Genomic DNA, 12961 nt, shown 5'->3' on the forward strand with positions numbered 1-12961 from the left:
TGGGAGACCCTTTCTCAAAATAAAAAGGGGGTGGTGGACATGCTGTGGACACTCCGTGACAGGGTGCTTACACCACACATAAGACTCTGGGTCCAATCCTCAGAGTCACTAAAAGGAGACCCTAGCTTTCAGAGAATGATGTGTTAACTTTTATTAAAGGGAAGTTACCGTCTAAAAATCTGAGAAAGTGCTCTCTAGGTCACTGTGGCACAATAGGAGTGACTGACTTCTGTCACTTTCTCTGAGGATTGGAGAAGCAACCTTCCCATGGTGAGTTGCAGTAGAAGCCAGCATGAGATGCCCCTCTCTGTGGTAATTAGGGATGTCACAATTTATTTTCATGGATAATCATCTGACTGTGGTTGCTGTTGTCGTTGTGCAGATGTCAATGAGTGTGCCTTTCAGAATCATGGCTGTACTCTTGGGTGTGAAAACACCCCGGGATCCTATTACTGCACATGCCCTGCAGGGTTTGTTCTGCTTCCTGACGGGAAACGATGCCATGGTAAGCCACAGCAAGTCTTTATTGCATCCTTTTATTTTCAGTAATGTCCCCAAACTGGCTATGAGCCTGAGCTACACAGAAGAGCTTTGTCTTAAAAACCAACAACCATATGCATAACTAGACTCTAATACAGGCCTATAAAAAAAAAACAACAGGCCGAAGGTCCAGGGTGAGGGAAATAATACTATATAAACATTATATATATTATCTAATGGTTCACTGTGTTTCTCTAAAAGAGAGGCATATAATAAACAGTCATCATACATTATTGCACCTAAAAATTAACTATAATCCCTGTCTTAGTTAGGATGTTTTTATTGCTGTGAAGAGACACCATGACCATGGCAACTCTTATAAAGGAAAACATTTAATTGTGACTGGATTACAGTTTTAGAGGTTTAGTCCATTATCATCATGGTGAGACATGGTGGCTTGCAGGCATATGTGGTGCTGGAGACGGAGCTGAGAGTTTTACATCTTGATCAGCAGGCAGAAGAAGCAACTGTGTACCTCACTGGGTTAACTTGAGCATAGGAAACCTCAAAGCCCACCCTCATAGTGGTACACTTTCTCCAACAAGGCCATACCTCCTAATAGTGCCACTCCCTATGGGGGTCATTTTCTTTCAAGCCACCACAGTCCCCTAGTGTAGTATCTGTCAGCTTTTAGATACAATCACAATACTACTGTCACACCCTTAAAAATTGACAGTAATTCTTAATAGCATCAAGTACCATTTTTTCTATTACCTTCTATTATGAGATTGAATAAAAAAACAGATAAAAAAAAATGAAACTTTCGCCGGGCGTTGGTGGCGCACGCCTTTAATCCCAGCACTCGGGAAGCAGAGGCAGGTGAATCTCTGTGAGTTGGAGACCAGCCTGGTCTACAAGAGCTAGTTCCAGGACAGCTTCCAAAGCCACAGAGAAACCCTGTCTCGAAAAACAAAAAAAAAAACAACAAAAAAAAGAAACTTTCAAGTCCACAGAAGCTTGTGCTGTAGAGAATGATCATTGAAATTATCTTTTAAAAGTCCTGTACTTAATGGGTTTGTTTGAATAAGTGAGTGTTCAAATAAAGATCAGGTGTTAACTTGATGCAGCTGTCTCTTACAGATGCTTATTATCCCTTGTATTCATTAAATTAACTATTTTTATGTACTCCAAGGTTTTTTTCTTTGTGGCTTTTGTTAATTACACTTTTGAAAGGTCCATGAAATATTCTACAAAGTTGTAATTATATCCATAGACTACATTAGATTCAGCATTGACATTTCTTGGTCAGAATACATTTTAAATATATTTGTACTTCCACCAAGATTTAGATAATGCCCTGTTGTTTCTTCGTGTCATGAGAGTAGTCAGTAATCATTCATCCCTTATAAAGTCCCCAGTCACCTTTTAATAATTATTTCCCAGATCTATTATTTTGTAGTTTCTAATATTCTTGTCTTGTCATTTCTTTTTAATTATTATGTAGAATGCTTTTATAAAGAGAAATTTCATTAACAACTTGCTTGCCTAAGACAGGATCCTTATAGCATAGGCAAGATAAATGTGGAAATTTGTATTTAGAGGACATAATTTGCTACTGAATTAGTCATTTCTAAGTTTGGGGGTCATCTTACTAAAAAAGAGACACTGAAAACATTGTAAATATCTATGGGTATCCCCAGTGCAAATCTAGGACTGTATATTCAGAAACTTTCTGGCCTTGCTTTCTAATTGACTCTGTTAGCATGACTAATGTACAGATGCATGTTTGAAATCATGTTATTATGTAGTCCTGTTTCACGGATGATGGAGAATAGGTGTGTCTGTATTCCTCTGTGTTTATGAAACCAGACTCCTTGAAATTGATGGATAATAAATAATGAGCTACTTGGAAATTACCGATCGTCTTTGCATGTCTGAGACTTCTATCCTATTAGTAAACATCCTAAAAGATTGGATGTAAATGGGTTAGCTATAGGGCCCATCATATGCCAACAATAACATATACAGTTTTATTTAATTCTTAAAGAGTCCAGAAACTTTATGATACACATTTTCAATTTCAGTTTTTAATGTACTGGAATTAACTTTGATGCAAGGTATAGAGTAGCATTTAAGTTTGCTCAAACCACTCTGCAGTTATTTCTATATCACTATTGGTCTTTTACATGCTCACCCATTTAAGCTAACACCTACAGCACAAGCTTATGTGCACCTGAGGGTTTTATTTTTATTAATTTTGTTTTACACACAGTCTCGTTAGGTAGGCTTGTGTAGGTTGGCCTTGATCTTGGAGTTCTGCTGCCTCAGCATCTTGTGGCTGGGATTACAGGTGTGTGACATCATTCCCAGTTGGAGCCTTTTCTAATCTGAGTCTATCCTGTTCTGCACTAATGTCTTCTGCCTTTTCCGTTCCCATTTCCCAGTGTTCTGAAGTTGCATGCTATCACACATAAGAGCTGGACTCCAAGCATTTGTCATCTGACTTAGTACTTGTTAAGAGCCTCTCTTCCCTTCCTACATGTAATCACACATAAAATACCTTTCCTTCTTCTATCACATGTCAGTAGTCCTCCAGGAAAACTTGAGAACCACTTGGTAAAATTCTACATAAAATATTTTGGAATTCTGATGACTAACAGCTTTTAAAATCTTATTTGAAATAGGAGAAACTCCTAGGATATAGGAGATATTTTTCCTAAAATTCTAGCTCTTTGAATTGTTTGGATTGATATTTTGTTCCTTGTTTTTATAGTTTCTGTACTACGGCATCTCTTAAATGTTAGATTATTTATTCAGCTTCTTCCTTTCAGAGTAGCAACTGATTATCACAAATTTTCACTGCCCAATTTTAACTTTAATTTTGACTTTGTTGTTCCCTAACTAGAACTTACTTCCTGTCCAAGCAACACATCTGCATGCAGCCATGGCTGTGTTCTGACATCAGACGGTCCCCTATGTGTCTGTCCCAAAGGTTCAGTGCTTGAGACAGACGGGAAAACGTGCAGTGGTGAGTCTATTTGCGTTTTGGTGACTTGACAATATGAATCCTCTAAGAAACACCAAAAAGTTAACCTTATTCCCAAAGCAGACTAGATTTTCCAATCATCACATACTGAAAGGCATTTGTGAAACAGATTAATATGTAAATTTGAGGGATTTTTAAGACAGCAGAGTGGAGTGGTTTCTGTAACGTTCTTTGGCATTGTTAGTCCTGATATAGCATTAGCAGTTCCTAGCAGTGTGGTGTAAACTGCTCATGTGATCTCAGTGCTGTCAGGTGGATACAGAGTGCTCGGAATATTGTTGGCAGCTAACAAATATCCCTCAGCTTTCCTCTTCCTAGAGACTTCAGCACACAGAAATCTGGATGGAACTCAAGATTAGCAGCAGAGTTTTTTTTTCTATTTAGAGAATACTTTATTAGTTTTTGTAATCAAACCCACATAGATAAGACCTTGCATATTTAATACAGTAGTAGCAGAGTTTTAAGTAGTTCTTAATTGTTTAAATAAAATACTCAAAAAATGAAAAAAAGTAATCGGTAGAATTTAGTATTACCCAAATCTAAGATTGGAAATAAATGAAATTAAAATAGTTGATAAGCAAAACAAACAAACAAAAAGGCAAAAGTCAAGAGGTCAAAAATATATGAGATAGAAAAATTGTATCGCTCTGCAGGAAGAATTAGGGTACACACAAAATGCATTTCTTTGTCTAGCTGGCTGCCAGTGCCTGTGTTCTTGAACTCAGTGGTGGATTGCAAGGGCGAGGCTCATTGGAATGTGAAGGGTTAACATCAAATAGCTAGGTTCTAAGGAAGTGGATACTGTGACATTTTCCTCTAAACTCTGAAAATTAAGTGATGGCAGCAGTATGGACAATTAAGAAAATGGGTTTAAAGGGAAATAGGTTCATCAGAGTATTTTTATGAGAAATTGTTATATTTTGTGTGATATAATATCATCACCAAGCAGCTGGTTTTTGTAGGTTGTTCATCACCTGATAACGGTGGGTGCAGCCAGATATGTCTTCCTCTCAGCCAAGTGTCCTGGGAATGTGGATGCTTTCCAGGGTATGACCTACAATCGGACCAAAAGAGCTGTGCAGCGACAGGTTAGTGTCAATAGCTGTTTGAAAGTCTGTCCTTGAAAAAGATGACATAAAAATAGTGTTATGTTAGAAGTATGCCATGTTGAATTACCTTTAGATTCTTGGTAGAAAATACAATTTTAAAAAATGTTGGAAGTGGGAAATAAATCCTGTGACTATGAATAATGTAAACAATTAAAAGGTCAAATTTTTGAAGAATATTTATGCCCGCTTAACTAAGTGGGTATCCAGCCACTTAAAGGGTATGATATTTTTTAGTAGATGAGAAGGCCATCATGAGACTGGTCTTAAAGGGCTTTATAGTTAAGAGATGTTTAATAAATATTTGTAGATTGATTTGATTTTGATCTCTCTGGTAAATGTAATAAATAATCATAACACTTTGATAAGTTCTGTCTTGTTCCTCAACTTTAATTTGAAGTGATTCTCTTCATCTTCTGATACATCTTTTGTGTCTTTTGCCACCCTTAGGAATCCTAGATTTATGTCAAATTGATTTGTCTGTTAAGGTTGATTATACTGATAATCAGAGATGCTATGATTCTGATTTTGTAAAGCTTGCCTAATTTTGACCCCAATATTCCTAACTCCACAAGGTCTTGGTAATAAAACATAATAAATCTGGAGAATGATTAGAGGGCATTATAAATTCAAGGAATCATGATTCCCTTTGAGAAGAGTGCCCAACAAGGGAAAATTAATTGGTGAATTTAACATGTGTGAATTGAAGGAGGTTACAACGAGAAGACTCAAGTCATTTGTCTGTAGTTTGGGTTATTTAGTCTTGCTCTTTCTATAAATAAGGACCCAGGGATGAAATCTTGGCAGTGACACCTCGAAAGAGATGGGGAACTGAGCAATTAAATAGGGGAATAAAGGAAGATTGTGCAGTGAAAAGCAAGAGTCGGAAGTGCCATGTATAAAGCATATTTTAAATTCAGCCATATATGACATTTGGTTAACAGGACCACAGCCATTTTTACTGTTTGCAAATTCTCAAGATATCCGACACATGCATTTCGATGGAACAGACTACCGAACTCTACTCAATCAGCAAATGGGAACCGTTCTCGCCCTAGATTATGATCCAGTGGAAAACAAGGTACACTTTTTATTTTGCATAAACAGATATGAAGGTGTTGTTAAATGACTGGGGGATTTTAGCTTCACTGATGGCCTGGGCTACTTGAAAATCCTCTGTCATGCTCACAATAACCAGACTGAGAGCAAGTTAAATATATATATCGGAGGAGCCTCAAGGACTCTCGTGTTATGATAACCCTGCCCAGTCCCTTTTAGACCTCTTACTGGGGGAGATTGTGCAGTGTCCTCATTTCACTTTCCTCTCTGGAAGTGCAGGTAGGAGACTAGCATGAAGCTTTGCCCATAGAATTTGCCCAATGAGTAGGTTTTTGATTTTTTACTAGTAGCGGGAGGAGGGTGTGTAGATAGAGTTTCTGTCCTGCCTGGCCCCACAGCTGTTTAGTCCCAAATAAACACACTGAGGCTTATATTAATTATAAACTGCTTGGTCAATGACTCAGGCTTCTTATTGGATAGCTCTCTCTTAATTATTAACCCATAAATATTAATCTATGCATTTCCACAAGGCCTTATCTGACCAGACAATGCCCAGCATCTTATCTTCCCAGTAGCTACATGGCATCTCTCTGGCGGCTCCCCTCTCCTTCCTTTTCCCAGCATTCTCCTAGTCTGGTATGCTTCCTGCCTGGCTACTAGCCAATCAGCATTTATTCATCAACCAATAAGAGAAACATATTCACAGCATACAGAAGGTCATCCCCCATCATCAGTGGGTTGGGGCTGGGGTGTAAGAAGTATGAGTTAGTAATTGGCATTTGATATGTGTCACTGGGAGAGGGGACTTAATGACTTCTGAACTGTGAAAATCAGGAAACAAGCTTTATGCTTATGTGAAAATATCGGCCTAACACATAGCATCATTTACAGAGGTGAGAATGAACTTAAGTCAGGTGGCCATTTGCCATTCTTTGATTAGTGTTCTTGTTTTCTTGCTACTCAAACTGTGGTCTTTGGCTCATCTGGAGCTTATTAGAACTGCAGCATTCTAGGCTCTACCCAAACCATTGAAGTAGAACCTGCATTTTAACAAAGTCCCCAGGTGATTTGTATGAGAGAGAGATTAAGTCACTCATGTTTACACATCTTCGGAAGCAGCATAGTCTGTTCCGTAGCTTACATCTTTGGCCTAGAGAGCACTTTGCACCTGTAGAGTTGGGCAAGATGAATGACTCCAGATGAAAGGAATGTTAATAAGTATCTGATCTAATGTCCTCATTTCTGTAGTCTGGAAAATTGAGGCAGTTAAGCAAGTATGTGGTAATATTGACAGAGCATCCATGTTTTCTGAATTGACCTGAAGTGGCGCACTGGGGGCTGAACCAATGAAGATACAGCTCAGCTTGTGTCCCTCATTCAGTTGCAAATCACAGCTTTCTGTCCAGCAGAAGGAACTTCTAGGAGTTGAGTATAAATGCTATATCGTTGACCAGTAGTCAAACATAACTAAATTACCCGGGACTGCGTGTGTGTGTGTGTGTGTGTGTGTGTGTGTGTGTGTGTGTGTGTGTGAGAGAGAGAGAGAGAGAGAGAGAGAGAGAGAGAGAGACAGTGTGTGTGTGTGTGTGTGTGTGTGTGTGTGTGAGAGAGAGAGAGAGAGAGAGAGAGAGAGAGGAGAGAGAGAGAGAGAGAGAGGGACAGAGAGAGACAGAAACAGAGAGACAGAGAGAGATGGGGAGGGAGACAGAAAGAGACAGAGACAGCATGTCTTAGTTAGGGTTTCTAGTGTTGTGAAGAGACACCATGACCAAGGCAACTTTTATAAAGAAAACATTTAATTGGGGCTGGCTTACAAGTTTAGAAGTTTAGTCCATCATCATCATGATGGGACATGGTGGCATGTAGGCAGACATGGTGCTGGAGAAGGAGCTGAGAGTTCTTTCTACATTTGGATCTGCAGACAGCAAAAAGAAAGAGACACTGGGTACCAAGTTCTCTCTTAGTCAATGTGCTATTGCTGTGAAGAGACACTATGACCACAGCAACTCTTATTAAAAATAATTAATTAGTGCTGGCTTAGAGTTCAGATGTTCAGTCCATTGTCACCATAGCAGGAAACATGACGGCACACATGGAGACATAGTGCTGGAGAGATGGCTGAGAGTTCTACATCCAGATTGGTAGGAAGCTGGAAGAGAGAGAGAGACACTAGGCCTGGCTTAAGCATGTGAAACCTGAAAGCCCACCCTCAGTGACACACTAACTACAACAAGGCCACACCTCCTAACAGTGCCATTGCTTGGTGGCCAAGCATTCAAATCCATGAGCCTATGGGGCTGGTAGATTCTTATTCAAATCACCACACAGAGATTAAGTTGCTTAAGGTTACACATATTCAGGAGTAGCACAGTTGGGGCTTATTGTAGGTAATGTCTGTCTCCAATAATAATTACAATGAATGACCCGAAGATGGGTTAATCTCCTTTATGTATATCCTACATTAATACTTAGAAAACAAATCAGAAATGCCTAGTTCTCTTTTACAGATATATTTTGCACAGAAAGCCCTGAAGTGGATAGAGAGAGCTAATATGGATGGCTCCCAGCGAGAAAGAATTATCAAGGAAGGGGTAGACACACCAGAAGGCCTTGCTGTGGACTGGATCAGCCGGAGAATCTACTGGACAGACAGCGGGTATGTTTCTTGCTGTAGTTTCATGTTGCAGGAGGTGGAGCTGACAAAACGTGATACAACTGGCTTTATCCTCTGCTGTGAACATAGAAAAATACAGCTAGCCACTTGGCAAGGAAGAGAGACAGATCCATTGTCTGTGCTCCTCACTCTTCCCCACCACCAAGCAAGCCTCTCCTTTCCTGGGACAGGGTTCACAGTGATGCCAGGATTTCAAGGACCAAGAAAGTGACATGCGCTTTTGCCGTTCAGACGGTTGTCACCAGTGTAGCCTGAAACCTGTCTGAGCACTACCAGGAAGCGTTTGCTTTGCATAAAGCTCTCTCCTAGGCATCCTCCAGAAGAAATGCTGGAGGGGGGGATGGGAGCTGCCTTGGCAGTCAACTCTAAGGTTACCTGAGAAGGGGCAAATTTTCCCCTTAAAAAAAGGAATGCAAGTGCTTGGTGTAAATAGAGTTAGTGGAAGTATCAGGCCACACAGAAACAGTTGCCAAATGAAAGAAAGGTATACATGGCCAAAGGGATTGGCTGGCCCAGCCCCTTCATTTTACAGGTGAAGAACTTAAGGGCCAGAGAGGCTGAGGTTGTTCCCGGTGGTTTACATAGCATGTGAGTGACAAGCAAGTCTTGCACTAAAATCCTAGTGCTGGCTCCTGCCGAGCAGGCATGAAGGAGAGAGTGGAAGTGTCCCTGGAGACAGAAAGACATGTTCTGAGGTTGGATAGAGTGGACTCTTTCCCTTTGTGGGAAACAAGAGAAGCAAAGTTGGGATATTTCTCTCCTCTAGCAACCTCTGTCCTTGTGGCCTGTGGCCTGTGTGAGCCTGAGAATGGGCAGGACAGGACAAGGAGAAGGGCAGATGAGGAAAGGGGCCACCTCCTGTGTGGTGCTAAAGAGAGCCTTCCTTCTGGGAGAGAAGCATGAGCCAGACTCTCACAAGATGCTATAAGAGATGCCATGTAGTCTGGAGTATTTCTTCCAAGTCACTGAAAACCACAGAGTGAATGGTGGCCATCTGAACATCTCAGGTAACCTTAGAGTTGACTTTAAAGGAAAAGAAAATGAATCGGGGTTTCACATCTGGGAGAGCAGAGTCCCAGGGAGCAGGCCGTGTACCTGAGCCCTGCTGTGCGTGTACAGAGCATCTCTGGTTTAGGAAGCAAACAGCTTCACAGTGAGCTGATGCACAGTGTGGTGTGCAGATACTGATGGGATGCTCAGGTCGAGCGTGGCTCTTTATTTGCTTATTTAGCTTTGCCTAAATTGTTCATTGTTGTTTGTGTATCTGTCTCTTAAATAATTGCAGTATACCAGATACTACGCTAAGTGTGTTCCATCCAGGATGCTGTGGAGTCCCAGAGAGGTCTGCTTTCTTGTCTCTAAAGATCAAGAGAATTTATAATCAGAATGCTAAAATAACTTTCCCAAGATTAAGCAGTGAACTCAAGGTTCCCTGAGTCACTACAGAAATGAGGTTGGGTGCTGCTTGGGGTGGAGGATGCACTTCATATGTGAAGGTTGAGGGTTCGAACCCCAGTATCACCAGTACCACAAAACTTTCAGATGGGGGTCCTGTCTCCTCCACTAAGCATCAGGATGGGTGAGACCCAGAGTCATGCAACAAATTGAAATCAAGTCCTGCTGAATCAATTATAGCCATCATAATCACAGCCTTCTCCATGTTGAATCTACTTAAAAGCATATTCTCCGTGTCAGCTGTAGGTAATAATAGGGGTTGCATGTGATCGTTTTCAGAAGTGTAAACGCTCATCAGGCCCACAGATGTCAACAGCTCCCTGCTCCTCTAAGGCAGCTCTCTCCTCACTTCCCCACATTGAGGAGGCACCTCTAATTTCACCAGTGTGTGATTAGTGCCTTCTGCCCAGGTAGTGCCTTCAGGAGGTAGCTGGCACAGCTGGAGGCTGCATAACCAGCCCTCGAATTCCCACACAGTGACTTCAGCAATAACAAACCCTTCTTAAGTCTTCTCCCCTCTAAAGACAGCTGCTTAAACAAAACCTTTCATTTGTCTGGAAATGAGAGGCTTGTAGTTTAAAAACCTTGATATTAGCTAGAAATCTGATTTAAATAACTGAGACTTTAATCCTAGGTGTTAGATTACTTGACAACTCTAAGTCAATGAAAAGCCAAGGGTGGGGGGTGGCTGTATTGGTTAAGAAAAAGACACATGCATATGGACATGGCACATTGATAATTCTGTACAATTATTAGTTAATATTAAGAAACCCTGACTCCTAATATCGGTTGAACCATAAAGGTAAAGATACACAGTGCTTGTTCTCTGGGGGACTCTTGGTGGGTGACTTTTCCCATCCTGTGGGGAATCACAACAAATGTAACTTGTCCCTGAGTCTTTGCTTTCTTATCCCCAGCCCTGGGGTCTCAGCTTTGCTTTCAACCTGACCTAAATGGTAGCGTGGGGAGCTCATTGCATAACTGCTCCAGGTGGTTGAAATTTATAAGTGATGTAACAGTGAGATCAGAGAGGATGATTTTGTTACCCCTGTCACACCTTTGGAATCCCTTCCCTCCTGCCAGGGAGGAGGAGCATTGGATACCAAGGAACTAAAACCATGGGAAGCGAAGTGAAGGGCAGACTGGTACCCTCCATCTGCCTACAGCAACGTGGAAGAAAATTGAAGCCCATGTCCATCTCCCCTGCTGTCCTTATGCTGGCTTGTCCCCTCCTCCCCAATGTCTGTGACCTACTATTCTGGGGTCCTAGTCTCGGGCTTCCATGAGTTCCAGTAGGAGATGGGAGGGTGTGAAGTGAAGGAGACTAAATGTTTACACACTTTGGCTTTATGTCTGCCAGGGTGCTGGCACAGTCCCCCTTTACCCTATCCTGAGCATGGGATGGATATGGGGTACTAGTTAGTTGGGGTTTTTGACTGGTTGGTTGGTTGGTTTTGGTTTTCTGAGACAGCATTTCTCAATGTCACCATGACTGTCCTGGAACTTTCTCTGTAGATCAGGCTGGTCTCCAACTCAGAGATCCACCTTCCTCAGCCTCCCCAGTGCTGGGTTTAAAGGTGTGTGCTACCATTGGCTGGCTGGAATGTAAATCAATAGAACTTGGAGGGCTTGCTTTACTAACTTCATGAGCGTGTGTGTGTGTGTGTGTGTGTGTGTGTGTGTGTGTGTGTGTGTGTGTGTGAGAGAGAGAGAGAGAGAGAGAGAGAGAGAGAGAGGGCATACTTATGTGGCAGCATGAGAAAAGGAGTAGTTTTATTTGAAAAGTCATGTTGATATACTGCTTCTCCACTTAAATAGGAAGTCTCTCATTGGAGGCAGTGATTTGAGTGGGAAGCATCATCAAATAATCATCAAGGAGAACATCGAGAAGCCACGAGGAATAGCTGTACATCCAAAAGCCAAGTAGGTATTTATGAAAAGAAGGCACCAAATGATGAGCTTGTGTCCCTGTTCACATCTCAGATGCTCATGTCTAAGATGCCCATGTCTACAATGCTCCAGTTTGTGCTAAGACTGCGGGGGGTCAGTGAAGTCAGAAGCCAAGAAGACCTGTGAATTGTGTTCAGATGTTCAGAACAGCATCCCTTGCTCAGCTCTCAGTCCTCATTAACCAATTAGACTTAAGTCTAGGAGTCTACTTTCCTTAAAAGTCTTGTGTTGTCGGGACTGGAGAGACGGCTCAGTGGTTAAGAGTTCTGACTGCTCTTCTGCAAGACCCCAGTTCGGTTCTCAGTACTCACACAGCTCACAGCCATCTGCAATTCCAGTTCCAGGAGAACCAATAAGCTGTCTTTGTCTCCACAGGTACCAGGCATGAAATGTTACATATACACATATCAAAACACTCATATACATACATTTTTTTTAAAAAATCTTTGTTTAAAGAAATTTAAAATCTACATTGTTGTTTCTTGAAAACCGGATAAGTAGAAATATGAATTATGAAGGAGTAGTAGATTCTATGCTACTAACCGTGAATTAGCATCACATTCTGGTTTGAGGGTGAAGAATTGAGGAGAATAAAGAATTTCTTCAGAGCTGCTAAAAAGACAGTTGATTCTGTTTTATTTTTCATGGAAATTTTGTAGTAGTCTCTGGACTACGGTAGTATGTGCTGGTAGTAACTGATAATTGATCTGGAGCCAATCAGATGGTTAAAACAATGAGAACACATCTCCAAATGAACTAAGTAGATACAAAACCATATTGATATTTTTTTTAAAAATGTATCTAGTTTGCAAAAGTTAAAATTATCTTAGTAGGTACAGCACCTTGTATAAATCTAGGAAACAGGTACACACACTATTCCTTTATTTTAGTTTATATTATGTGCATAATATAAGAATGAGCTACCAAACTGGGTAGTGGTGGTGCACGCCTAATTTAATCCCAGCACTTGGAAGGCAGAGGCAGGTAGATGTCTAAGTTCAAGATCAATGTGGTCAACAGAGTTAGTTCCAGGACAACCAAGACTACATAGAGAAATACTGTTTTGGGAAAAAAAAATGAGCTACCAAATTGATTGCATTTTGCTGTTAATACTGTTTATTCAAGTACAAATTGGATTAGTAGTATTGTACAATTTTAAATATCAACTCCTTTTCCATCTAATGACCTGAG

The 12961-nt window shown here is 40.9% G+C and overlaps 1 protein-coding gene across 1 annotated transcript in view; it reads left to right on the forward strand.

Moving 5' to 3' along the window:
- Positions 1-12961, forward strand: part of Egf (epidermal growth factor) — a 78102-nt gene that overhangs the window by 29620 nt on the left and 35521 nt on the right. The window contains exons 7-12 of the mRNA XM_027395694.2: positions 383-505; positions 3386-3508; positions 4489-4614; positions 5577-5713; positions 8199-8347; positions 11639-11743. Of these exons, the coding sequence (XP_027251495.1) occupies positions 383-505; positions 3386-3508; positions 4489-4614; positions 5577-5713; positions 8199-8347; positions 11639-11743 (763 nt within the window). The remainder of the gene's footprint in view (positions 1-382; positions 506-3385; positions 3509-4488; positions 4615-5576; positions 5714-8198; positions 8348-11638; positions 11744-12961) is intronic.

The sequence above is a fragment of the Cricetulus griseus genome (assembly GCF_003668045.3).
Source record: "Cricetulus griseus strain 17A/GY chromosome 1 unlocalized genomic scaffold, alternate assembly CriGri-PICRH-1.0 chr1_0, whole genome shotgun sequence".
In the NCBI taxonomy this organism is placed as follows: Eukaryota; Metazoa; Chordata; class Mammalia; order Rodentia; family Cricetidae; genus Cricetulus; species Cricetulus griseus.